The 26456-nt window shown below is 46.9% G+C and overlaps 9 protein-coding genes across 9 annotated transcripts; 7 read left to right on the forward strand and 2 right to left on the reverse strand.

Annotated features, from left to right (window-relative positions):
• Positions 1 to 296: 296 nt before the first annotated feature.
• Positions 297 to 1860, forward strand: FOBCDRAFT_238344 (pyridoxal phosphate-dependent transferase; the record flags this gene model as incomplete). The annotated part of the gene is made up of 7 exons (XM_059610193.1): positions 297 to 443; positions 492 to 533; positions 586 to 842; positions 902 to 1047; positions 1097 to 1305; positions 1353 to 1790; positions 1846 to 1860. 7 exons carry the CDS (start codon positions 297 to 299, stop codon positions 1858 to 1860), a joined length of 1254 nt encoding a protein of 417 aa, XP_059464551.1.
• A 145-nt stretch (positions 1861 to 2005) lies between these two features.
• Positions 2006 to 3013, reverse strand: FOBCDRAFT_129801 (nucleotide-diphospho-sugar transferase; the record flags this gene model as incomplete). The annotated part of the gene is made up of 4 exons (XM_059607857.1): positions 2006 to 2431; positions 2564 to 2733; positions 2806 to 2913; positions 2977 to 3013. The coding sequence occupies 4 exons, from the start codon at positions 3011 to 3013 to the stop codon at positions 2006 to 2008; spliced, it is 741 nt and encodes a 246-aa protein (XP_059464552.1).
• A 635-nt stretch (positions 3014 to 3648) lies between these two features.
• Positions 3649 to 4748, forward strand: FOBCDRAFT_249174 (uncharacterized protein; the record flags this gene model as incomplete). Its single annotated transcript, XM_031177728.3, has 1 exon — positions 3649 to 4748. The coding sequence occupies exon 1, from the start codon at positions 3657 to 3659 to the stop codon at positions 4746 to 4748; it is 1092 nt and encodes a 363-aa protein (XP_031048861.2). The 5' UTR covers positions 3649 to 3656.
• Positions 4749 to 6699: 1951 nt separating this feature from the next.
• Positions 6700 to 8710, forward strand: FOBCDRAFT_238347 (uncharacterized protein; the record flags this gene model as incomplete). Its single annotated transcript, XM_059610194.1, has 9 exons — positions 6700 to 7227; positions 7260 to 7363; positions 7414 to 7545; positions 7597 to 7654; positions 7704 to 7825; positions 7889 to 8163; positions 8218 to 8320; positions 8376 to 8611; positions 8673 to 8710. The coding sequence occupies 9 exons, from the start codon at positions 6700 to 6702 to the stop codon at positions 8708 to 8710; spliced, it is 1596 nt and encodes a 531-aa protein (XP_059464553.1).
• A 609-nt stretch (positions 8711 to 9319) lies between these two features.
• On the forward strand, positions 9320 to 11807 carry FOBCDRAFT_238348 (uncharacterized protein; the record flags this gene model as incomplete). Its single annotated transcript, XM_054703992.2, has 2 exons — positions 9320 to 9360; positions 10409 to 11807. 2 exons carry the CDS (start codon positions 9320 to 9322, stop codon positions 11805 to 11807), a joined length of 1440 nt encoding a protein of 479 aa, XP_054559967.2.
• A 4339-nt stretch (positions 11808 to 16146) lies between these two features.
• Positions 16147 to 17554, forward strand: FOBCDRAFT_157942 (uncharacterized protein; the record flags this gene model as incomplete). Its single annotated transcript, XM_054703994.2, has 3 exons — positions 16147 to 16548; positions 16606 to 16898; positions 16985 to 17554. The coding sequence occupies 3 exons, from the start codon at positions 16147 to 16149 to the stop codon at positions 17499 to 17501; spliced, it is 1212 nt and encodes a 403-aa protein (XP_054559969.2). The 3' UTR covers positions 17502 to 17554.
• Positions 17555 to 17966: 412 nt separating this feature from the next.
• FOBCDRAFT_271750 (major facilitator superfamily domain-containing protein) lies at positions 17967 to 19949 on the forward strand (the record flags this gene model as incomplete). The annotated part of the gene is made up of 8 exons (XM_031177732.2): positions 17967 to 18136; positions 18193 to 18267; positions 18341 to 18394; positions 18449 to 18519; positions 18577 to 18788; positions 18850 to 18956; positions 19008 to 19272; positions 19341 to 19949. The coding sequence occupies 8 exons, from the start codon at positions 17967 to 17969 to the stop codon at positions 19947 to 19949; spliced, it is 1563 nt and encodes a 520-aa protein (XP_031048865.2).
• Positions 19950 to 20412: 463 nt separating this feature from the next.
• Positions 20413 to 24385, reverse strand: FOBCDRAFT_238351 (ankyrin repeat-containing domain protein; the record flags this gene model as incomplete). Its single annotated transcript, XM_059610195.1, has 5 exons — positions 20413 to 20733; positions 20812 to 20914; positions 20951 to 21129; positions 21163 to 23652; positions 23783 to 24385. 5 exons carry the CDS (start codon positions 24383 to 24385, stop codon positions 20413 to 20415), a joined length of 3696 nt encoding a protein of 1231 aa, XP_059464554.1.
• Positions 24386 to 25106: 721 nt separating this feature from the next.
• FOBCDRAFT_199340 (uncharacterized protein) lies at positions 25107 to 26363 on the forward strand (the record flags this gene model as incomplete). Its single annotated transcript, XM_054703995.2, has 3 exons — positions 25107 to 25129; positions 25232 to 25590; positions 25621 to 26363. 3 exons carry the CDS (start codon positions 25107 to 25109, stop codon positions 26361 to 26363), a joined length of 1125 nt encoding a protein of 374 aa, XP_054559970.2.
• Between the last annotated feature and the right edge of the window lie 93 nt (positions 26364 to 26456).

Here is a 26456-nt window from a genome sequence, read left to right on the forward strand (position 1 = left end):
GTGATCCCTGATAAAAACAGTAATTGAACAAGTTCGAAAATAAGGTTGGATGCCAGTTCTGTACATAGGTACCAGTCTTGGCTGCTTATTCGTGATGTCATCCCGCGCCCTTTGGAGAACATGGACTGGGCGGAATTCCGCCATGACTGACTTCAATCATCTTTGAACGAACGTACGATGGATCTAACAGTAACTGCTATATTCATCATCCAGTAAGGGAGTTGTGACTTATTCCAGGGACTTCTACACTTTGTTGCATATCCTCGCTACTATAAACTCCTTGTCTTGACAAGGCCATGGCGTCTTTGAACGGAAACCTCTCACAGCGAGGCGAGGTATTCGCGACGCCGACGAGCAAAATGCCAATGTTGGATGTAGTAAACGATCTATGGCATGCAGAAACGAACCCTGACGGATATATCAGTCTCGGCGTTGCTGAGAATGTACATGAACTAAAAGCTCGTACTGATGCGATGGCTGATACTTGACAGACACTCATGCACAAGGAACTGATTGAACATATCACTAAGAATGTACTTAGCCGCCACTGGCGATGAAAGTATTGAAGGGACTGACATCCAGTAGTTCAGCCTTGATAGCCATGCTTTGACAGCTGGCGACGGTTTCACTGGCTCTCATCGCCTACGAAATACCCTTGCAAGATTCATCAACCGCAACTTTAGCCCATTTGAAGACATCATCAAAGATCAAGTCATTGTCACCTCGGGTGTAGGCCAGGCAATCGAGCTCAGTGGCTTCGCGCTCTGCGACAAAGGTAATGGCGTTTTGCTCGCGCGACCTCACTATGGAAACTTTCCCATTGATCTCGGCTACAGAGTTGAGTGAGCCAAGATCTGATCTTACTGGTTGTAGCAGGTTAAAGTTATCTAACCTGTAACAGAGCCAAGATTATCGGTGTCTCGTTTGGAGATGTAGATCCCTTCAGTATTGAGACCATCGTTTATTACGAGAAAGCTTTGGAGGAAGCTGAGCAGCAAGGGATTCGTGTCAGAGTGTTCCTGTTATGCAACCCTCATAACCCATTAGGTGAGTGTATGCTTATTCTTATTGAGTTTTCCTTTTAATCATCCACCAGGTCGATGTTATACTCCCGAGGTTCTGAAGGCGTACATGCAATTCTGTCAGAAACATAACCTGCACCTCATCAGTGACGAGGTATATGCTCTTTCAGTCTGGAAGAACCCAGGCGCGCCTGATGCTCCAGACTTCACCTCAATCCTAGCTATCAATCATCATGGTTTGATCGATAGAGAGCTAATCCACGTACTTTGGGGAATGGGCAAGGTTCGGATCACAACCCAAACGCGAAATATGTACTAACCTCTTACTAGGACTTTGGTTCCTGTGGTATCAGAATTGGGTGTCTCATCAGTCGTAACAAGGCCTTTCTACGAGCTTGCGAAGCCAATTCTTACTTCTCTAGCCCTTCGTCTCTAGCCGACCTTGCTACCGCTCGTATACTCGCCGATGATGCGTTCATTGAGAGCTACATCAAAACCAATCGATTACGGCTAGCAGAGAACTACGAACTGACAACTAAGTTTCTTAGCAGTCATCAGATTCCTCACAAAGAAGGATCCAATGCTGGCTTGTTCGTATGGGCTGATCTATTCCAGCCCTTGCGCGCACAAGTCGATGCCACTTTGCAGAACCAGAAGGAACATGAGGAAGGTTCTGAGGAAGCACTGAGGACTCTTGAGACGAGTCTGCAAGAGAATTTCTTAAAGCACAAGATATTTTTGGCGCTTGGGGCTGATTTTGGAAGTGATGTACCGGGCTGGTTTCGAATTGTGTTTGCTCATGAAAAGTCATATCTGCACCTAGGTCTGGAGCGCATGATCAAAGCTATCGAAGCTTTCCGTGGTCAATTTGAAGAAGATAGGGTGTAAATGATATCATGACAGGAATTGCAATGTGTCAATGGCTTTGTTTTCATACCTCTACTTGCTCTACCTAACGCTCAGACATGTGAAGTAATATGCATTTAAGAGACTCCAAGTGTCTTTTCTTCTGCACGCATTGAGTTGTACGCGTCAATCCACCACTTATGGATAGGCTTATCCCCTTTCCATGTCCCGTCTGGCCCCAGCTCATCCCATGGCTTGGGACTGAGAATGTAATGGACGTTCTTGACCTTGTCATCACGCCATATGGCTCCGTGCACAGCTGGTTCTCGCATCGTCTTCAAGGCGTTGTAGATGTATGGCAACGCCACCCAGCGACCTTTGAAGACATCTGCAAGAAGGTCCTGATCCGGGAACTGGTAGTCGAGACCTGCCTCATTCATCTTTGTGACGATCTGATCGAAAATGGCCTTCGATGGGTTGATGACTAGGAGTCCGCTGTTGAGTTTTCCTAAGCCCGTAGAGATATCTGCTCCAGTTGTTTGTGCGACTTCTGGCGAAGCATGCTGTGACGTAAAAGTGCAATTCTCAGGTTTCCAATTCGACGGATAGTGCGGCTTTCGTAAAGGATTACAAGTGCAAGCATGACAGGCAGCAAAAACTCTTCTACTGCTCACCGCGTCTCCAGATCCGCTGACTGCTGGTAGGTCGAGGTCTAGGTCCATGAGCTCATCCATGTTCTGTAGTGGCAGCATATCTGAGTCAAGAAGAACTATTCGTGAGTAGTCCGTGAGTGAGAAGGCGATCAGCTTTGTCCAGCACTCGTTGAATCGTGGGTCATCAGTGTACTCTTTTGTGGTCGTTGGAGCTAGTCTTGGTACTTGAAAGGTTGCTATACTCCGGCGCTTCACACAATTGACACTGGCCTGTGATAATGTACTGGTGTATAGAACAAGCAGCGGATATTTTGATTTGACGCATCGCAGACGGTAGTTGAGTGCCAGTACGCCCTTGAGATAGTCATCGTTTGTCACCAGAGTTGCCCAAACTGCAGAATAGTAAGTCAAAGGATGTGAAGAAAGCCTCATCCTACATGTAAGACATCACCAACCTTTAGGAGGCAGGGCCGCAGTATTTTCAGAGACCATTGTAACCGAGAGTCCAATATGCACAAGACAAGATACGCGTAAAGAGCTTTTATCTCATAAAGACTGATTATCCATCATTTCAGGGAAGAACCCTCAAAATGGTGAATTGCGGCCGCGTGTTCTTTTATATCCAGGTATCGGCAGTTATTAGAGTTTGCCGATCAAACCTTTAGAACACGGCTTCCTCGGACGGCAATCGAAGTGGCTTGTTTCTATGGCGATCTGGTACTAAAAGCAAAACTAACTCCACATTCTCATGCACCTTATCCCAAAGTCGGTATTTCTATGTCTAACATTGTCTCAGTGGCAGGAAATGGCGCAGCTGAATGATGCGCTATTGGAGATTATCTCTTGGAAATCTCTCACCGATCGCTGAATACTTCTTGGTATCGGAAGAGCTATTGTCCAATGTTATTAATTACGAGTTTAGCTTTGTGACGTTTGCAGTCGGCGCTGCATCGGAATGGCTGTCTCGCCATGTTGGCCATGGCTTTTCCGCAGTAAGGCCGCTTACTAATTGACTTCAGTAACCGGTTCACGTTGTTCTTGGCGATGCATGCTTATCCTAAGCTTCACGTCTATACCTCGCCCAACCATCCTTATAGCCTCATAACTTATACATCCCACTTCACGGAGTCGGAAAATGGGCGACATTATAGAAACACAGGCAATGGATGATGTCGCTGTCTACGAACTTCATAGTGGCACCGGAGATGGTGCAGATATGGTATTCGCATTTAATGGCTGCTTAATTTCCGTCTCCATATTTCCTAGCAACGGATCGTCTACAAAGGACACCCAAGGACAGGAAGATCGCCCTCTACAGGACCATCTTATTGATCTCATAGAGAAGGCTACTGTGTGCCAGGACGACGACAAGTATGAGGAGCTTGTGGATGAGGTCTTTGCCGTGATTCTTGAAGCTGGAAGACCTCTTTTCTGTCAGCTGATATCTTCGCAAGATGAACAGGCTTTAAGCAAATCTCTGCATCATTACTTATTTCCTCTTTTCTTCCACTTCCGTTTGGAGGCCCCTGCTCCTACTGGTAGTGTCTCTATTATGGCCATTAGCTCCAGCGAAACAAATACCATTCATACAGTCGACCCTGCCTCAGACCAAGGTTTTCAAGAAAAGTTGGAGATCTGCCAAGATTTACCTCGCTACACACCTGAGGAAGTCTTTGCTACCGAGGTGTTTGAACGTGGTGCAAGGACTGTTACGGCTGCCGTCCAAATACAAGGGCGAGACATGTTTTGCAAGCCGAGTGGTGAGCCAGGAGGGCTTTATGGGACCAGTAAAGGACGAGAGCTTGAATGCCTTCATAAGATACGGGAATCCTTTCCAACAGGATCTATACGTGTTCCTCAACTTCTCGGATACGTTAATAATCATGATACGGAGCATATCTTGGGCTTTCTTCGACAGTGGGTGCCGGGGCGCAGACTTAGCGATATCATCACCTCTGCTACGTCACAGAATAAGGAGAAATGGGCTTCCCAAATCCGGCAAACCGTCGAGCTTCTTCACCAGCATGGACTGATCTTGGGAGGCGGAAAACCTGACAGCATCATCATCGACGAGCAAGACAACGCCTGGCTGATTGATTTTGGTGGCGGGTACACACGAGGATGGGTTGACGAGGATCTAGCTGAAACAAAGGAAGGAGATGAGCAAACCCTGAACAGGATCATGGAATTGCTAAGCGGAGGTGAGGAGATGTCTTCGTCTTCATAGAGAATCAAAGATCCGAGGAGATGCGAGGCTTACGTGGTGCGAAGGTTCGATAGTGCAGATCAACGGCAGTTCCTGGCATCCAAACTGTTGGGACACAGCGGCCGCTAGGATGGTATCCACTTTGTATCTTATCGCTGGCCCTCCTCAGAGTCCGAATGCAAGTTAGCGACGAAGTACTGGCGATACGCACAGGCAATGTCTCCCATTGTAAGAGACATAGCCCCATCCGCAAGAATCACTTCCAGGAGTTGTCAAAACAGCATCTTGAAGGTCACTTGGTTGGGCGTCAGCGGCTGAGAATCTGTGCGCGCTGTCTTGATGCGCGGGCACCGAACGGCTCGCTGACTTGCTTACAGCTCAGAAGCAGCATGTCACCGAGTGAACCTCTTCTTTGCAACCCTGGCTGCCTCTCGGACCACTACGGGCCTTGACGAATTCTTACTGCCCAAGACTACCTACCATCTGAAGTCGTAAAAGACATTCCCGGAAACCGCGGGATTAGGCAGCTTCCTCTTCTTCAAAGCATCGCTCTGACCGCCTTCAGTGTTTATGCTGCGACTGCCTTTCCTAAATACTCATGACGTATGTGACAGTTACGTGGTACCGCGGGTCCCACGGCCTGCGCTGGCGTATCAGATGGTGTGCCTTACGAAGCTACCATAGGGCTAGCTATACAAAGGTCAGTTATCAGTACCTCAGGCTGAGCGATAAAGCATGGACGGGGCCACCCTTGGATCTGCATGCATGTGTCGGTACCTGACGGCGTACGGTACATCTGCCGTTTCCGGGTATAATACGATAGCAACTATAGATAGTTCAGCCTAGCAGGGGACTTTACGCTTCGTACGGGCCGCCGGATGAAACATGTATAAACAAACAAAACGTTCCGACTAGCAGTTAACTTTAAAGACATCAATGTTGTATGGGAACAGGTCTTACAGTTGTTTAGATGGCATCATTTGCAATTACATATGACTGACCTTCCATGCGATTCGTATAAAGACACTGAGACTTTGACTGCCGTCAATCAGGTGGTATCCCGCAGAGTGAACAAGTTCATTAATTATATAGAGTTCCTCTCCAAGCTCCGCTTTCCAACAAACGACCTATTGCTTCTCGTCTCTGATGAAATTTGCATTTTATATGCGCGGATCGAAATCTTATGTATCCATTATTTAACGTTGGGTGGGGTTCTCCATTGCGTGTTCCTGAATACGGAATAGCAGCCGGCATTTGCTGTAGTGGAGCTATCGGAATTCGGGATCATGTCTAAAGTGCTTTAAAGTCTTACTTCAACCTCCAAATGCTACATCGTATAATTACCCTCCTCGGAGCCCGTCATCCCACATCGGCAGATCAAATTAAATGCAACAAAATAAACAGTTCTTATATGTTGTAAAAGTATCAGTCGCGTTGTCCTCGCTTAAGTGGCCGTATGTGGCGATAATACGCGCCGTATCTAAGATGCATGAAGATATCGGGCGATGGACCGCTAGCTTGGGACCGTTACCCTGGTCTGCCGGCCCTGTCTATCCGCCAAGTGCATCCCCCGTGGGGGCGGCTCTGCTCCCCTGTTGGCGTATGTATGCGCCCAGAGCCTCAGCCCGCACCAAACACGAGCGAAAGGCACGCGATAAACTTCGGTTCTCGGCTGTAGTCAACTTTGAATAGCATATCAAGTAGCCCAATTCACGCAGTCCGTGGCTGACACGTAGACGAATGACGCATAAAACTTTACTTCGTTGACGGTGAGGCAGTAGCCTCGGTTCATGGGTTGGAGAGGATAGTTATATAAGTTGCATCCCGGCCGAATGGTTCCAAAGTCGTAAGGAGTATCACTGGTAACAGAGTCTCTTGAATGTCTGTCTGGGTTTTAGCTCGTCCTGATCACTTCCCCAACCCACTTTCAGCTCACCAATCTACCTAGACTTTCACCTCATTCCCTGTCACCATGAGTTTCCGATTCCCCTATCACGAAACCCCGTCGGAGGGCAGCTTCAACCGCGAGTTCAACGATGCAGAGAAAGGCCAGCACGACAACTCGGGAATGGCACTTGCACCACTGAGTAAAATCTATCCATCTGACAAAGCGGATGGCCACCTTACCGCTTTTCCTCCGGTTCATGAGGGAAACATGTGGTCCGCCACGCAATCGACCTCGTCTTTTCACAACTCTTGCAAATCAAACTCCTCATTGCCAATTCTTCCCAAGCAAAAGATCACACCGCCGCCGCCAAAGAAGCAGGAACCCAGAAAAAGTACCCTGTTCGTACTGTGGTTCAACACATACAAGCGGTTGTTCACTTTCGTTGTTACTCTCAACCTTGTTGGTATCATCCTTACCAGTGTCGGCAAGTTCCAGTATGCGCAGGACCATCTTGGTTCTATGGTTCTTGGAAACCTGCTCTTTGCTATCTTGATGCGCAACGAGTTGTTCTTTCGGATACTCTATATGGCCTTTATCTACGGACTGAGAAGTGTATGTAACTACTAAGCTGCGGTGATTGAGAGGCTAACATTGAACAGTGGGCACCACTAAGAATGAAGTTAATGGCAGCATCGTTTCTGCAACATGTTGGAGGAGTACACTCGGGCTGTGCACTCTCTGGTACCGCGTAAGAAACCCTCATATGCATGCTTCCGTTTAGTTGCTGACTTGTTCTAGTTGGCTCGTGTATTACATCGTACAGATTCTCAGTCACCGCAGCATCCGTGAGCCTGCTGTACTCATTAGCGGGATTGTTACCGTCGTATTCATCATAACATCCGTCCTGAGTGCATTACCATGGGTTAGAAAGTAAGTCCAGGCCAGTCTCGCCTATCGAATCGCACTGACCTCCTGTTCCAGTAATCACCACAACATTTTTGAGCGGTACCATCGATTCGCCGGCTGGTTAGGTTTGGCTGTGAGTCATAGTCAAATTCCTTTGGGAGTTGGTACTGACTTGGGTATAGGCTACATGGGCTTTCGTCGTTTTGAGCAACTCTTACGATGCCACTAGCGGTAAAGATAATTCTAATGCACAGTCCCTGATTACCACGGAAAACATCTGGTTTACCATTTTCATGACGATCTTGTAAGAAACCCCACGTTTACCAGCTTCCGAAAAAGAATAACTACTGAAACTTGCATTCTTCAGGATCGCTCTCCCCTGGGTCACAATCCGACAAGTCCCTGTCGAAGTAGAAATACCCTCGTCCAAGGTTGCGGTCCTCCGTTTTAATAGGGGAATGCAGCAAGGCCTTCTTGGACGCATCGGCCGTTCAGCCTTGATGGAGTATCACGCTTTTGGTATCATCAGCGAAGGACGCCATTCCCCATACCATTACATGGTTTGCGGTGTTCAAGGCGATTTCACCAAGAGTCTCGTTGCGGACCCACCTACAAAGATCTGGACACGAGAATTGAAGTTCGGTATGAGCCGCTTGCTGGGTAACTTGTGCTATCGACTGTACTGACTGTGTGTAGCCGGAATCGGACACGCTTCTGCCATGTTCAAAAGGGGTATTCGCGTCTGCACTGGCACAGGTATCGGTGCCGCTCTGTCAACATGCATCCAGAGCAAAAATTGGTATGTATGCCCAGATGCGTGACCAACACCGGTTTTTGCTAACAGTCCATCCAAGGTTCCTCATCTGGATAGGCTCTGACCAGATAAACACGTTCGGATCGACGATTTCACGGCTCATCCACGATAACATCGAGCCCGATCGAATGATACTGTGGGATACAAAGGAACGCGGCGGCCGACCAGATACAATGCAGCTCCTGAAAGACACCTGGAATAACTTCGGTGCCGAGGTTATCTTCATCACGTCCAACATGAAGGGGAATGATGAAATGATGCAAGGATGCCGTGAAGGTTTGTACAGTTCTATCCCGAGTGTCTTATGAGTTTTGCTGACAGTTGATGATCGATATAGAGGGAATGCACGCTTTCGGCACACTTTGGGACTTCTGAGCTTTGCATCCTTCAAAGCCTCTTGCTCTGCCACCTTAATGCACTTTAATGCCTCGATACTAACCATGTCTTTGATGTTCATTTTAGTCCAAATAACAAAGCTCTCCGAGTTTATTTTCTTTTGTTCCAACTCTGATATTTGTTGCGATTTTCCTTGGCTGGTATTTTTTTGGATTTGCGACATGACGCGCACGCCTTCATGTGATTAATTAGAGGACATATACATAGACATTGGAATAGACATAGAAAGGATGCTAATCTAATCGGGTATATTGCCATTTTCGCTACATAAGGAGTCGGGCTGCTTAATATGTCCACATAGGCATCGTTCAAGGTGTTCTCTCGTATCCCCATCCTTCAGCCTCCCCCTGTTTACATACTATATTTCTCCGATCTTCAACTACTTGAAGCACCGGACGATTACAAACTAATGCTGGCCGCAAAGACTTGGCTTTGGTATGTCGTTTGACTCAGTGTCGGATGTAATATGAACGAGACCAAGGCATTTCTCATATGCTACCTTGACGGTTACCTAAAATTGTCAGCCCCGCCTATGTGCTGGACAAGGATACCCAACAGTGATAGAGAGAGAATCATGCTATCTAAATGATGCAGGCTGCTAAGCCAAAGTCAATGAGAAAAGGGCTTCAGTAAGTCGGTGGACTGTTATGCGCGTTGCGAGGATTAGGAGATGATCACTAAGAGTCCTATCTAAATGAAAAAAAACGATGTATTGGTTAACGGAATTTTACTGGCTCTACCTAGGGCGACTGGGTTGAAACACTATTGGCCCTTTCGCGGACCTCCAGGTCACTACTTAAATAAATAAACCCCGAGTTTGGCTGTTGATTCTAAACACCGGTTTTTCCTTTAAACCCACTGGTCCTACCAGGGGTTATATCAGGGATTAGAGTGCTAAAAGATGACGGCGAAATGGTAACAGATTGCATGAAGTAAAGAAATATCGCCAGAAACACATTGCATTTCCTGTTTTTAACCAATTACTGCTTAACATTTTTACCCCATATTTCCCTAGATGGAAACGCACTGCGATTTTCTTACCGCACTAATAAAAATCAGAAACCTAAAAACAAGAAACGTGTCGCGGTTCCATCAGCTGACTCTAATAATTATTGTTTGCATCGACAGCCTACAACAATGATTGCTGCAAACATTGCGACGCAATGCACATGCTCTGGTTCATGCACGCGAGGCGTCCCTCCAGTTTCCTCGGAATTGCGTCGTAATACATTCTTTTCGTCCATGCACGCTTTCAGACTCGCGAAGCTATTGCGAAACCCCTAGGTTGAAAAGGATAAAAGGACGTCAAATCGAATGCGGCTTTAACTACCAGGGTGTTGCTCCATCGTAGGAAACTCCGGATCCCCGAAATCTGACTAATCGTCTTGTCTTCCGATCTGACAGGGTTCTCTCTTTTTTTTTTTTTTTTTTGTTGTTTCCCCTCCCTTCTTGCCGTTCTAGAACCACCGCCGCTCTCCAAAGTCGTGTGTCACAACCCACGTCACAGAGGAGCTCCAGCTCCACGGACTCTAGCTGCTTGGAGATAGACAACACCAGCCAAGACCATGATCTTCTATTGCTTCTAATCAGGACGACAACGACGACACTCGCCTGCCACCCTGGGTCATTTCCCTTTGCGATGAATCTATACACCGCCTCAGAGAGCAAACGCCCCAGCTCCGGCTCTGGCTCCCAGGACGACACCGTTGCTGCCAAGCTCCGGCGCGCCCATCGCAAGTCGCGTAAGGGCTGTTGGGAGTGCAAGCGACGGCATATCAAATGCGACGAATCTCGACCTGCTTGTGGCAACTGCGCCGTCAGTGAACGATCATGTTCCTTTCCATCCTCCGCAACGCCCGCTACCACTACGCCAACCGCATCCCCGATTCCGTTCCACCCTCTGCCTCTACTCCAGGCCATCCCGAACAATGCCAGCAATAATCAAGTTCAGAGCTGTGCCGATAGCTGCTCCGACGCCAGTGCTATCCAAATTCCTCAGTCTGCTGGACGGCCGCCATCGTGCTCGCGTGGCCGGGTTGGTTTTCCTGAGGTTACTGATGACCTAATCCCCTTTCCTACAACATTCCCCTCCTTTACCGACACACTTGCCGTAACCACTTTCGTTGATTCCTCTTCCCCTGCAACAATCCCTAGCGGCCTTCCTCAACCCATCTTCACCGCCAAACATCTCAGCTTACTTCACCATGCCATCACAGATATGCCCCTTGCCGGCAGCTTCATAGGGCTTGTTGTCGATATCGCCTTAAAGTGGTGCCATGTAGCGCCGTACGCTATGGACCAGCTCCTCGCATTATCAGCGGACCATCTCGGTCTATTATCACCTGAAAATGCCACATCTCATCGTCGCACTGCTACTGAGCTTCAGACTCGCGCTCTCATGTGGTTCAACCGCCCTCCTCCCGAACTAATGAATAGGGGTGGGTCTGATCCAAACAAGACTTGCGTCCCTCGATTCCTCTTTGCGTCTCTTCTCAGTCTCCAAATTCTTTATGAGACGTTTACTCACTACCGTGCCAACTTTCACGTCTTTATAGAAAGATTTCTCGAATTGGCACATCTCCATCGAGGGGTTCGAACCGTAACCTCCTCGATGTATGACACTATTCTTGAGTCTAGCATAGGTCCATTCCTTCTCAACATACGCAACGCCGAAGAAGCAGCGAAACATGGTGGCAGTGAATGTGTCGAGCTTATTAGTCTCATCCGAGCTTCCGATTTGGGCCCGACAGCAGTGACAGGATGCCTAAGAGCCGCTCGCACGCTACAATGGGCCTTCAATATCCATGCTAACCTGCCCCTCGAGGACAACGTACATGCTGCAACCGCATTTCCTGTACTCTTGACGGCAGACTTCCTGGATACCGTACGAAAACAGCAACCTGAAGCCCTCATAATCATGGCATACTACGGCGTCTTACTACATCGGTGCCGCGAATCTTGGTTTATAGACGATGCGGGCACCTTCTTGGTGCGGCTTATTGCCGATTACTTGGGCAGCTTTTGGCAAGAGCCAATGCGCTGGCCTTTGGAGGAGGTGGCTAGGGAGCAAGGATGAGCCGGCTATGACACGAAGGAACGAATTACCCTATCTGGGTCTGCTCACCATCCGGATAGCTGGTGATGTAAACTCATGAAAAAGACCATAATAGCCGCTAGTGAGAAAATCGCCACCTCGAATAAAGCCATATTGGAGTCTCTGGGACATGCCTCCTCCGACTCATTATCAAGAAGCATCGGCAAGGCCCGTCTCAAGACCGCCTCAGCGCTGCAGAAGTATAACAACAAGCTCAACCAACCGCTTTCGAGGTTATAAGTTTGCATGGAGAATATGGATATTGGGTTATCTCTGTCGCCACCGCCAGCGCGTGAGTAATCGATCGTTACAAAGAGCGGCCTGATGACTTTGTTTACTAAATGAGTAAGACTCGAAGAAGTTTGATGATTGAAAATAAAGTTAAAGCCATTCCCCCCCAGGACTCAATTCTCTTTACGAGCGAATGATGGAAAAAATCTGTGATTCGATTGATGCAGACCTCTGCAGAGAGGTACTCGCTATTGCTTCGGTAGTATACCGCCCCATCACCTTCAAGGAACTGGGGTTCTTGTCGCGTCGCTCGAGGACTTGGACGATGAGGACTTACAAGAGATTATCGGGTCCTGTGGCTCCTTCCTGACTCTTCGAGAGGGTGTCGTTTACTTTGTCCACCAACCGGCAAAGGATTTGAGTTGAGATGCATTGTGACTGTGACTGACTTCAGGCCACTGATATCCGGCTTGAGCGACACCATCAAAGGCGACCTCTCCATTGTCTTGCCGGGTCTATCGAAAGTATGGTTGAGGCCATGGTTAACTTCTAACTCAGTTGGATTCTCCATAGACTTCAACCGGGTTGTGAATAGGCATAACAAGGAACGAAGTCCTATGTACATATTTTCGCTTTTCTTGGCATCCCAGAGCATGAAGTGGCGGTCCCACGCGAAGTCCGTCTGTAGGGCAGCAATTGAGGGTACAGACACGCCTCTATGCGACTTGATAGGATAGGTGTAAATCTAATAATTAGAGATAAGGATACATGTTAGCCCAGCTCGACTGAGACACATCGACCATACGCAGACAAAAAGACCGTAATGAGAAGGTCTCACAGCCCTGGCGAAAACTAATCTCTTATACATGCATATGGTTGTTCTGAGCGTGTGTTGATCAACGTAGTAAACAACCAAGGTAAGGTGGTATCGTGTCTACGGCTGAGGCCAGTGTCTTGATGGGCCACATGGTACTGGCTTGTGTCAAATTTTGCCATCCATCATTGCGAGTTTCACGATACCAGTCACTGGTGAGATGCGAATACGAACAACCAGTGAAATCAAGTCCTGGCAGGTCTATTTGGTTAGACTTGATTTCGACTGGAATGGTTGCATTATCAATATCAATAAGATTATCGTTGCCAAGGGTGTATCGCTTGGTATGTTAGTTAGTATTGTTGTCTGCCTTGCTATTGTGATCACCGTACCTACTGCCAACTCTTTTTATATGTCTCTGTCCTTTATTTTCATGAGTACTAATAATATAAACGGCCGGAACTCTAAAGGCATGGCCTTCCTGGCTAGCCTGATTAACGCCAACTATAATTTTAGACTTATTAATAGTGCTATTTACTTGACTAAGTATATCAAAAATCCCGAGAATAACGTCCTAAAGGCCTTGTTTTTCACAGTAGGAATCGGCTTCGTGACGGCTTGGCCTCTTGCAATTCTTCTTATGTATTGCTTAACAGATTTTGACGATGTTGTAAACGCAGCAAATGGTGTCCTCTGCTTGAGCTCTTTTACATAGCATTCAGCAGGAGCAAGGCTGGTGCTGTCGTTATGATGTCTGGTCTTACTGTTTGCTAGATCTCTGCTATAATGGCGCTTTATGCGTATCAGTTAAAGATTTGTTGGGCCTTTGCAAAGGATAACGGTCTCCCCGTATCCAAGATTTGGTCTAGAGTTCACCCCATTATGGAAGTACCGGCTCATACTTTGATGTTCCTCCGTCCTTGTGTCGATTTTATCAGCTCTCTGTATAGCCTCATTAACGGCTTTTAACAGATAAGAGTTTATGATATCTGGACCCCGAGTATGACTGACCGAACTCTAGCCTCGCTGCTAGTATTATGATTTTTCCTTCTTTATCTTATACCCTTCCGGCTATATATTCTCTGCTGCCCCGAAATAAGCATATCAAGGGACCTTTAACTTGGTTATCACTAGAACTATTTCCAAACTTATCACAGATGCTTTCTCTGTCTTCGCGCTTGTTATCTACTTATTCCCATATGAAATGCCTGCGACCGCAAGTAGTAAGCAATTCCCGCAACTCGACGATTACTGCCTTTCACTAATCGAGGAAAATAGACATAAACTACGTCTCGACTATTATTGGCCATCATGGATGCTTTAGGATCCAGGGTCATGCTAGCGTCTGCCGATGTGAATGGCCCAACTTGAAAAGCTGTTGGCAACATGGGCCGAACTCTTAGTATGTTCTCGATATGATTTTTGAAGGTTGTTTACTATTACTTTTACTACTAAACTTGATTGATTGGGATGCGTACTGACTTGATTGACTCATAGTGCCACGACGCGCTTTTGAACTGCCAGCATTAACCTAACTATAGTTATCCTCGAGCTTATTATTATTATGGACTCCCGAGGCTTGAGTACTTTGCTTAAGAACTAGCTATGATAGTATGGGGATAGAAACTAGTTAATGTTATATAACGACACACCACCTGTCAACTTGATCTGTTGTATCCCCTTTAGTAGTCTATCATACCTACTTGGAGGTAAAACCGTTGTTATGTGGTAGGCTAGCCCTCGAGGCTGTCAGTTTTGATCTTGCCCTCCAGGTATTCTTCTCCCTTCTCCCTATGGGAGACCGAACTAAATAAGATATCGATTTCTTTGAGAAGAATACCCTTTATCTCCGGAAGAAAGCTAAAGCAGAGTAAAAGTGTGAGTTAAGGATAATACAGAGACTAATAGGGATATAACTTACAAGAAGATACTAATGAGTAAAAGTATGTTAACCTCGATGAATAAGAAGAATTTCGGCGATGTAAATCGGACCATTGTTCATGCTTATACCTTTACCCGGTGATTGCCGTGAGTTCCGCGGAGAAGAAACGTGTTCTCATAGAGCATAAGATGGGAGACATCCTGAATATCTCTGGCGATCTCTGTCTGGATCTTATAATCATGCTCATTTGAGACTTCTGGTGTCATGATCTTGAGCGCCACATCTTTCTTCCCCAGTATATCGTATGCCATCCAGACGGTTGAGAACCCTCCGTGACCTAGCTTGTGTTCAATTCGATACTGATCGGCTAAGGTTTCGCCAATACAAATAGGGTTTTAAAGACCCCCTAGGTAACGTTGGGGGTCTTCGGAAACTTCCTCGATCTCAAATTCATCATCTGAGTCGACAAAATCACCTCTATCAGCGACGCCAGAATTTGCAGACATTTCGTCGAGTGGTGGCTGGAGCAGTAGTGATGTTCCTGAGAAGAATGAATATTGGTAATTCCGCGGGGGCATTAGAGGAGAAGTCAGAGTTAAGGTTAGAAATGCTGATATGGGTATGGCTAATGAATTGGCCAAGCTAAGCTAATTGAGAACCACTAACAATCGAATGTATTAAAAAGCTTAGATTTTAAATCTTATTATATATATTTTAATTATATAAGTTAGAAATATAGAGGTTTGTAGCTAAACCCATGTAATTAAACAATTACAAAGCAGGCTATGCAGATAGCTAACCCTACAGTTTCTGCTGAGTCATAGATATGTCTTGGCAGCACCGCTCTTCGGAGGCTAAATAATAACTTTTACTGTAGTCCTTCCTTCTAAAGGCCCATCTAAAACCGCAATAATCAACAGCATAGCCAATGCATTCAAAGCAATTATATCGGATAACAAGTGAACCTCTATTTCATAATGGAGCGCCGATCCAAAACTCGAGCGACGCTTGCCTGTCTCCCTTGTCGAAATCAGCATCTGAAATGCGATGGGACACGTCCAATTTGTTCCCGGTGCCAAGGCCTCTCCAGAACCTGCGCATTTCCCGAATCGCGTCGAAGCGGTAGCTATAAAGCAACGTCAAGAAGACCGCGGGCTCAAGATTCCCAGCCGCATAATTTGACACCCACTGATAGCCTTACATCCCTTGCTCCGGAATTTCAACAGCCGCCATCCGGCTCGGTTTTAGGTTTTGGAGTGATGGAAACTCGCGATTTTGGAATCGAGCTTATTGATTTGTATTATGAAAATTTTCACCCTAGTCATCCTTTTATCCTGCCGAGAACAGCTCTTGATGCGAGGTATGCCGCTGGATGCCCTAATATTCAGCATGTCATGGCCGCTGTTCAGCATATCGGCTCTTTTTACACGAGTAAACCTGTCATTGGAATCGAAGATTCTCTATTGGGGCAGAACGAACAGATAGATGGATTCACCGTGCAAACAACCCTGCTGACAGCATTGGCAAAGAGCATGTGCGCGGAGCAGGACCTTGCCGATGAACTACTATCAAAGGCAATGCACCAAGCAAGCCTCATTGGCATGGACACCAAAATACTTGCAGGCTTTATTTCCGAAAGCGATCCAGTACTCGCAGAAAGTTGGAGACGCACAATGTGGATGTTATATGTGAGCGACGCAAACTTTGCTGTTATCCGACAGGACTATACGTTGAGGCTGAAGGACATGAGCTTTGACGTGGATCTACCATGCGAAGATAAGGAGTACAATGAAATGGTAATCGCCCAGGTATATCCCAGGACAAATGTTATCATTGCTAAACTAACTACGAAGCTTATTCCGCAAACAAGAACGACATTTGCAGAGTATCATAACCGCGAGTACGACATGCAAGAAAAGCAGTTTTCTTCGTTTGCATATTACATCGATGCAAGTGTAATATTTGCTACCACACTGCACGCATCGCTCAAGTTCAAGACAACATCCAAAGCAGAGATGCTCTGTGATAATCTTGAGGCCAAGATCGCTGGCTGGTTTGCCATGTTACCGCCAAGTAAACGAGACCTCGATGTTCGGCCTGCCTTCCTGGATCAACTCATTTTACAATCACACATGATGATGTACACGTAAGAAAAGAAATCGCATATGTTTCTAGCTAGTTGTTGCATCGAACTGACCAAAGGAATCCTAGATGTCTTGCTTACATACACAGGCCCTTTTCCACCCTTCGATATGACCCTATTGAAGGAATTTCTACGTGCGGGTCGCCCCCCCCTCCGCTGCTCCTGGGACTCAGCAGTGGAGGCGGGCTGAATCGCCAGTCGCATCTGCAAAAGCTCTTACAGGCTATCCGCAAGCAGAACCAGTGCCTTATCATCTTACCCCTCGGCTCCGCCCAGCTATCGCCTTTCGTCATCTGCATGGTTGCCTGCTGCACCATTGCTCATCTCGTAGCTTGCAAGTCGGCACTACCAGAGGATGAAGCCGAAGTAGCCCGATCCCGGATCCGCGTTTGCCTTGGCACGCTCAGGCATTATGAGGATATATGGCCAAGGGCCAAGAAGATATTATTGGAACTCAAGAGAATCGCCAATTCCATTCTTCAGACTGAGACGGCGACCTTGCATTATCAGCCCGCCTATACTGAAGTCTCTGCAAATCATCAAGACACCACCCTTGGGGATTTATTTGAAGAGGAATGGCTTGACGCCCTGAGGGACTTGACATGAGGAATGAAAGTGGATGACGTGATGTATTATAGAGCGTGAAACGAAGCTGAAAGGGCATTGACTGAGCGGATGAGCAAAGAAATTAAAAATATTGGTGAGCGAAATCGGTGCCAGGGCCTTCTCAGTGATGTGTGTTTTCTGATGTCTCAGCTAAATTCAATAATGATAATAGACCAATTACTTGGACATCAGTTCGCTCTTTTCCCCGAACCGGTCGGCGTAAAATGCTCCGGGATACGGGGGCCCCACCCAAATCCCGAATTGCCTAAGGGCGGGGCGAAGACTCCTTGGCCGTCCCGAATACCCATACCCATCGGCCTGTATTGAAGGAAGTAGCTGAATGTTCGGACAAGGCTTGCAGTATCAAGAAAAACACATAAGACTGCCTCATATCTCAGTCGGGCTTCTGAGGATGCAACTCCACAAGTCCACACACTTCAGACCCATCATCACAACCTTGTCAACATGACAGCCCATTATTTCCGGACCACGGCCCTGGGTACGATTGTCAGGCTAGCAACAAACAATCGATTCCTGGCATTGAAAAGCTACAAAGATGAGTATCCCAAGGAGGCAAGCAGCGGGTCCTCACTCTCTAATCTCCAGCTAGGGGATGATTGCATACTTGTTGGATGGTGAGTGACAGGTGTTATGCTATTAATCTTTGTTTTGTTTCTCACGACAAACGCAGGAAATCAGATGATGATCCTGAGAATCCTCACAATTGGTCTACGATGAGGAAGACTGCGGTGGCCGTCCTAATCTGGTAAGTTGCATCTCATTTAATGAATCCCAATCACCACCTGAACTTTGCTGAAACCAAACCTCTTTTTAAACAGCTTGTACACTTTTACCATCTATTGCGGATCGTCGATTTACGTTCCAAGCGTCGGGTACGTCAAACCTTTCTTAGACATGAGGAAGATGCGCACTAAATCAGCATATAGACAGGTCATGCAAGAGTTCAACGTCACAGAAACAGCGGCGTCGCTAGGTCTCGCCCTTTACGTGCTCGGATGTAGGTCCTTCTCAATTACGGTCACGACTTTTGATACAGGCTGATGAGAATCTACAGATGGATTTGGGCCGCTACTTTTCTCTCCACTCAGCGAAGTCCCCTACATCGGACGTAACCCCATCTACATTATTACTTTCGCCGTCTTCAATCTCCTCTGCATCGGAGCGGCATTGACAGAGAGCTTTGCTGGATTCCTCATCATTCGTTTCCTGCAAGGATTCTTCGGAAGCCCATGCCTCGCCACTGGCGCTGCGAGCCTTACCGACATGGTAACACCAGATTTTCTCTAGTTTCACCATATTGTCTAGTCACTAACTGCCTGACCAACAGTTCTCCGTCATCTACATACCATACAGTCTAGCGGCATGGTCAGGCGCTATGTACTGTGGCCCGGCACTTGGCCCATTGCTTTCAGGCTTCTCAGTTGTTGTCAAGGGGTGAGCTCCTCCTGACTCTGTACTAATTGGACCCGTTCTAACCAGCAATAGATGGCGGTGGTCAATGTGGGAACTGCTATGGCTCTCATGCTTTGTCTTCGTCCTCCTCGTCATCTTCTTACCCGAGACATCTACACCGACGTTGCTGTACCACAGGTCCAAACTGCTGCGAGAAGAAACTGGGTCGGACAAATACATTGACGCAACGTCCATTGCGTTGATGGCAGTGACCCCCGGAGATACCATAAAAGCGGCGCTGATTAAGCCATTCGAGATCTCTCTCAAGGATCCTTCAATCGCGTTTGTGAACATTTACGTAGGCTGCCTTGATCGTCTTTCGTGTCTTCCCTTCCAGAGATCTCCATAACTAATTCCTCTGTGTAGACATCCTTTACTTATGGAATATATTATTCCTTCTTCGAGGTTTTCCCACTTGTCTATCCCAAGATCTATGGAATGAATCTTGGAGAAACGAGCGCCGTCTTTGTATGCGTTCTAATCGCGTGTATCATTGGCATCATGTGGTACCTATCTTGGTATCGTATATGCATCGAAAAGCGATTCAAAGCACTAGGGTCCTATGATGTCCCCGAGACCTTCTTACGCCCTGGACTACTTGGTGTCTTTGGTGCGCCAATTGGCATGTTCTTATTTGGCTGGGGCGCGAGAGAATCAATTCCCTGGGAGGTGCCAACGCTTGGTATTGTCATTTACTGCGGCTTCTCATTTGTTGTGGGCTCTGGGATCTTCATCTATCTTCCACTGGGATATCCTCATTACGCGGCTAGTCTTTTTGCCGCCAATGATGCATTGAGGAGTTCGTTTGCCGCAGCTGCCATTCTATTTGGTAGGCCTCTCTACCTGAATCTAGGAATTGGAAAAGGTTGTAGTCTTTTGGGGGGTTTGAGCATACTTGGTATTGTTGGGTTCTGGTATCTCTTCCGCTACGGAGATCAATTGCGGAAGCGAAGCAAGTTCACAATCCAAAAATAGATGCAGACGAGAAGGGCTATGGCAGAGGACAGATTATATTATCTGGCAAAACAGTCCAGTTATATGATCCACCGTTCCTATTCGAGTCGCGTTTATAAAACTATGAGACTGCCTCCGTTCTGTGGCACGTTAACCCGTACTACCTGTACTGAGCTTATCGCACACACAGAACCCGTTTACGATGGATTGGATAATTATTTCAAGGCTCGTCCGCTTTCCTTCACGGGGGTCAGAACGAGCGTATTGTAAGGAGGTATCAAAATTATTAATTCATGCATCTGCATTAACCTACATCATCACACACCCAGACGCCTCCGGCCACTCGACCATATGGTCTTCAGGCTTTTCTTCAAGCTTGGGCCCTTTGTAGCTCGGGTCTTTGTTTGTGATAATCGGGTGTTGGCTTCCCCTCGGGGTCTTATGTTGGCTCAGTGACTAGCGGAGGTCTTAACTCCCCAGTAACCTATGAATCTTTCGAATCTATGGAACCGTCTTCATTGCTTTGACTGTCCGATTCATCAGACTGAAATGGAACCAGAACATGCAATCTCGGACACAGCTGGAATCCTCGACTAAAGCATTCTGGGCAGAGAAACATGTAAGAATCGCTGCACTCGACGCAATGGAACTCTTGGTCATCCCGTACGCCCAAGGTACAAACATAACACCAGAAAGCACCGGGTGTGAAGTCTAAAGCTTCCGCGTCGCGAGATAGAGGCTCCAAATTGGTGAATGGACCAAGTAGAGGACTGCACGAGCCACTGGCGGTACTGATGAGGGCTTCCTGTATTTTCAGTAGTTGTATTAAGTCCGGTTTGTTTGAACGTCGAGCCCACCAGAGCAAGTCCCCGCCAATACTGACCCAGGGTTGTAGATGGGCTCCTTTGGAGAGGAGCAGTTTTGCAACTTCGAGATGTCCATTAGCCACAGCCGTAAATAAGGGACTCAAGCCCAGCCAGCTTTCGCTGTCTATATCAATCGAATCCGCAGAGAGCAGTAACTCTACCATGTCGTGATATCCATTTCTTGAGGCGATGAATAGAGCCGTGAAGCCGTAAGTAGTCTTTTGATTAACGGGGGCAGCAGGGACCTCCAGAAGAAGCTTTAATACTTCGGCATGGTTCTCGGTCGTGGCGGCATGTAACGGCGTTTCACCTCCTAAACCAGCAGTTGTAATGGTCTTTCCTGCCCCGTGGTAGAGTAGTTCTTTGACAATTTCGCTAGAGCCATTGAATGATGCTGCCCATAAAGGACTAATGTTGTGAGAGTTGAGGACATGAAGAGTAGTTTCTGCTCCATGCTCTAGTAGTGTCTTCACTACCTCGGTATGCCCGTTGTATGACGCAACAAACAATGGCGTCTCGAGGTTCCTGTTCCTCATTTCTAGGAGACGTTGGTGCTCTGGCTCTGAGTACTGAAGTATTAACTTGACATAACTGGCGTATCCTGCTGCAGACGCCACATATAGTGGTGTGTCCCCCTCCTCGTCTCCCGTCAGTAGCGACTGTTCAACTCCTGGGCGAAGAAGAAGACTGATAATTCTATCGCGCTCTCTCGCACCACAGGCAAGATGAAGTGCCGTGATGCCAGCCGCATTCGAAACAGACAGTGTCCTTTCCCCACCATGCTCTAGGAATAGTTCTAAAAGTTCAGCATGGCCATAAGATGCTGCATAATGAAGTGGTAGGTTACCAAGGGTGTCGGTAATAAACAAGGACGACACTGCCCCATGCTCAAAAAGAAGCTTTGCCATATCGACATCGCCATAATGACTTGCAACAATGAGTGGCGAGCCTAATCTGTAATAATAATCGGTTGCAAAATTGTCGGGCGCATTCCGAAGGATGAACCTTAGTAGCTCAGCCTGGCCGTGAATACATGCGTAGTGTACAACATTACCACCCCATTTATCTCTAATATTGACATCGGCTCCTCGCTGGAGTAAATATTGGTAACACTTGATGTGGCCTCTTGTTGAAGCAAGATGTAATGGTGTACGGCCTGTATGATCCTGTGGTGACAACTCAACTTTTGACTCCACCAAGATCCTAACAATATTTTCAAAACCATAGGCGGTTGCTAAATGAAGGCATGTCAATCCTAGGGAATCAGAAATGCTCAAGTCAGCGCCGCGTCGAATAAGCAAATTGACTGTTTCTGCGGAGCCAGAATGGCAGGCTGAAAAGATAGGTGATCGCCCGAGAGCACCAATCTCATTGACATCAGCATCGTCAATAAGATGATCTACCATGTTTATCCATCCTCCGTAAAGCACATATTCAAAAGGGCGAAGTTGCGGCTGAAAGACTGATTTCTTAGCCAAGCTTATATCCTCGGGGTCCGCAAGGTAGTTAATTAAGGACTTGAATTGAGCCTTATCTTGTAGCAGAAACCCTTTCGAAAGTTCAAGAAGTGACGGATCCATCAAGCCCAGCCTGGCATGGTGCATCCAATTGTGAGCGGCATAGACAAGGAATGCTCCAACACACAGACATGGTTGACCATCCCTTTCCCAAATTTGCGGCAAACTCAAATACTGAACACAGGCTCGTGCTATAGCTGTGTGGTGTAGACTTTCGTATTTCTTGTTCAGTACGTCGTTTGCCTGCATCCATGCGGGCGGTGGCAGATTTTCAACAAGATATTGGCGCACGGAGAAATGCGGTATATGAAGTGTCCGATTCCCGGGTGATGAATGCTGTGGGTGATCATGGACTTCCAGGAGGGGACCACAGAGTCCTATTATCTCGGTTCTGATATACTCGTTGTTGACACTCTCGGGGTACTCGTCAGGGTCAAGTTCTTGAAATTGAGTGATTAACACAGCTTCGGTCACCGTGTAGACAGTAAGAGGCCGGAATGTGAATGCAGTCAAACGTAGAAGGGCAAAGGTTCGATCTCGGTCCCAATCAGACATATTCATGATTCTATTCCAGTTGCGATCGTAGAGGTGATGAAGACCGGAAGGCATATTCTCCACCACTTCATGTAGTCGTTTCTTGCTCATTCCATTCCGCAAAGACTCCTCTTGCATCTTAATCCACAGAAACTGGCCTTGACATCGAACTGTCATGGCCTCTGAGATAGCTGACCGGAGACCCTTACTCTTGTTAGAGAGCTTTTTATCAACGACAGACTGGGAAAAGGCTGCTGTATCGGCCTCAACATCATCGGTACCGATCCTGTATTCTGACAAGATTTCTTCATTCTCTTCGAGGGCTTCTCTGATTTCTGGCTCGTCTCGACTAACGAGCAGAAATCTGATGTCGAAGCCAGCTATGGTATTCGTGATGTCTCGTAAGAACCTGGCAACTGATGCATCTCCGTTACTCAACTGAGAGCATTCGTCCAATCCGTCTGCGATGAATAGGCAACCCGGTACTGCTTTCACCACTTGCTTGAACAAGTCAACAAGAGTTCTTCGAGAAGCCTTCTCAGAAGGGTCATTTTCCCAAGTCCGATGAACACATTGAAAAGCATCATCGTTCTTCGCTGCGATCTGATACAGCCATGATCTGAGAGCAGAGAATGGATCTTCTCGGCTTTCATTATCAGATGTGAAAAAGAAATGGGCCACTGGCGTATCTAGAGCATCAGATAAATGGTGAACGATATGAGCACTCAAAACGGTCTTTCCGAATCCTGCAGGCCCGTTTATCCACAGCACCCTTGGCTTCGTTGAATCCACTGGTGAGAGCCACGACTTGAACGTAGGTCTTTCAAATATCCATTTGCATGTTGTGCCGACTCGTTTACGTAGTGAATCTTCGTATTTTTCGCTTGGTGGTGATCTTCCCAGCCATGCGAGTACATCGCGCTGGATTTCAACTTACGTCTGTGAGCTGAACTGTGCTAGATAGTGTGAGGTCACAAGACTTACACTTAATTCCTTCCTCGATCTTGGCCAGCATTTGGCGAATATCCTCTACCCATGCTTCGCTCTCTAACCCTTCATAACTTTGACTTTTGTCCTCTGGTGGAATCAGATTATAAAGCTGCTGCACTAGTTTCTCGAAGTCATCGACCTGCTCGTTGCGACTCTCTTTACCGCCAAACGCCCATTTTATGCGCTTGCCCCTAGACTGCGACTGGCCTCCGAGTTGCCCACTCTGTAATCGGGATCCGGTGCGAGTTCCTCGAAGAATTGACTCCTTGCAGATTGTCTTTGCTATAATTTGAAGGATATCCTCAATCAAATCCGCCGTCTTTTTGTTATCGAGTCTATCATGGTGATTTGGCTGTAGCCGCCCATTGGAGATGCCAACGCTGACTCCCCATTGTTCAAACCGGGCTCTAGCCGCTCGGAAACGGGTATACAGAACATGGGTTTCGGAATTCGACTCGCGGTAAGACTGAAACCTGGAAAGTGAGTCTAGACAAACGCTAAAAAGACCAGCGAGTCCGACAACTCCAACGGCAAGACCAGTCACTTCCATTTTGTTGATGTTGTGCGAGGTTAGAAAGAAGAAAAATGACCGGGGTTATGCGTAAGATTATGATATTCCTGTAATCAGTCGTTTATGCATAAAGACCTAACAAGACTCTCAGCGAGGCTCCCAGGCAGACTGCAAGACGTTCATGACCAACAGCCAATTAGAAGCAGAACAACTACACGTTATTTTTCATATTATTCTAGTAAGGTAAATACCTACTAATCCATATCTGAGGCTGAAAAAGAGATAACAAACGGTAAGTAAATCTTCCCCGCCAACAATTAGCATTTTTCTTCAATCTGTACCAAGCAAGCATTTTTGCAATGTCTGATCCGCTTTCTGTGCTAGACAGTGTTGTTGGCATTGTAGGCGCACTGCTACATGGCTCTAAGCGACTGTACGAATTTATTGACTCCTTTTAACATGCCCCGAAGGACATCGTCGCACTATCGACCGATTTGAGAGCCTTGTATGAGATCCTTGCCCATATCACAAATATCCAGGATAGGTTGCCCAGTCACCTCGACCTCTGCGTCAGCTTAAAAGCGCCCTTGAAGAATTACTTGATCATATTCGATGAATTTACTACCTTGTTACAGGGTTTCACTCAGACCTCAAGGGGACCATTCAAGTTCGAGTCTGGAAGCAGATGGCGTGGGCGTTTAAAGACAAGGAGATCCAACTGTTCCGGGATACTATTACTACATATAAAGTTTCATTGGATATGGCGTTGAGCGCGATGACATTGTAAGTGCGCCGTGACAGTGAGCGTACATGAGCGGTTATTCTTTTTTCTAACTTCCATGCCCTTAGTTCTATCATTGCATCGTTGAATTAACGTACCAAAAGATTCGAATCAGACTTCAAAGAGGAGTTCAGGGACATCAAATCAAGGTTGCAAGCCTTGGATAACGATCGCTTCGAATTGGCTAGTGTGGCAGGGTGTAATGGCTCCGAATGGTATGGAACAGAGGCCGATTTTGCAATGAAACGTTTTCTCGAGTATACCGAGTTACTTCGTGACTCACCTCCAGCATCGTTTCCTGGATCACCGATTCAACCTCCGCCTGAAGACTGCAATGGAGTTAATACACAACAAGGGATACCGGATACAGCGTCACCATGTCAACTCAGTGACACTAACAGCACAATGTTGTTGACTGGGAAGCAACTCCCTAAATTCCATGGTGCCGCAGCGATGTTCATGTGTATGGAAGATTACTTGTAGGTACCAATAGTTCCAGCTTTTTTTCCAGAGCCAGGAAATCTTGAGAACGAACGACCTGGTACGAAGACGCTAGATCCGGCCATGAATCAAGATACCGAGGTAGATCAACCGTCTATGGACGATGCTCTTTCACCCAAAAGTTCTCCTGAATTCATATATGTCAAGGCCAAGCCCCAAACACCTAGAGCCTCTGCTGATCCGATAACACCCGGATTGAAAGACATCTATAGCAAAAGTGGGTTTGATGCTGTCAAAGTGCTTTGGCTGATTGCGATTCGGAGGAATCCCCAGTTCAATATCGGCGCCATCGACATATCATGTTCCTTTGTCGCCTGTGACATTACGCTTGAAGACTGCCCAATAGTCTATATCTCTGACAGCTTCCAGACTGTCACGGTATATAGTCGACACGCAGGTCTTGGTAGAAACTGTCGGTTCTTACAAGCGCCAGACGGCAAAGTTGAAAGAGGTTCGCCTAGGCTATTTGGGAGTAATGGTACTGTATACACCCTCAAGAAAAGTGTACAGGAGAGACGAAAAACCCAGATAAACATGATCAACTTCTGCAAAGGAGGCGAGCCATTCTTAAACTACCTCAGTATTATCCCTATACCCTGGGATACAGACGAGATTCGGTATTACGTTGGCTTTCAGATAGACCTGATCGAATTGCCCAGTGTCATGGTGCCAAGGGATTATGGTCCCGGTCATCCTGATCGTGCTTATAATGCTAGCGCGATTTGCATTATTTAAAGCAAGCTACCATGTGGTCAGAGCTGTAGCTCTAAGGCTAGTATGTCCAAAATGAGTATCTTGTTCGTAGCTGATGAAGGAATAAATCACTTC

Source organism: Fusarium oxysporum, chromosome III (genome assembly GCF_013085055.1).
Source record: "Fusarium oxysporum Fo47 chromosome III, complete sequence".
Lineage (NCBI taxonomy): Eukaryota > Fungi > Ascomycota > Sordariomycetes > Hypocreales > Nectriaceae > Fusarium > Fusarium oxysporum.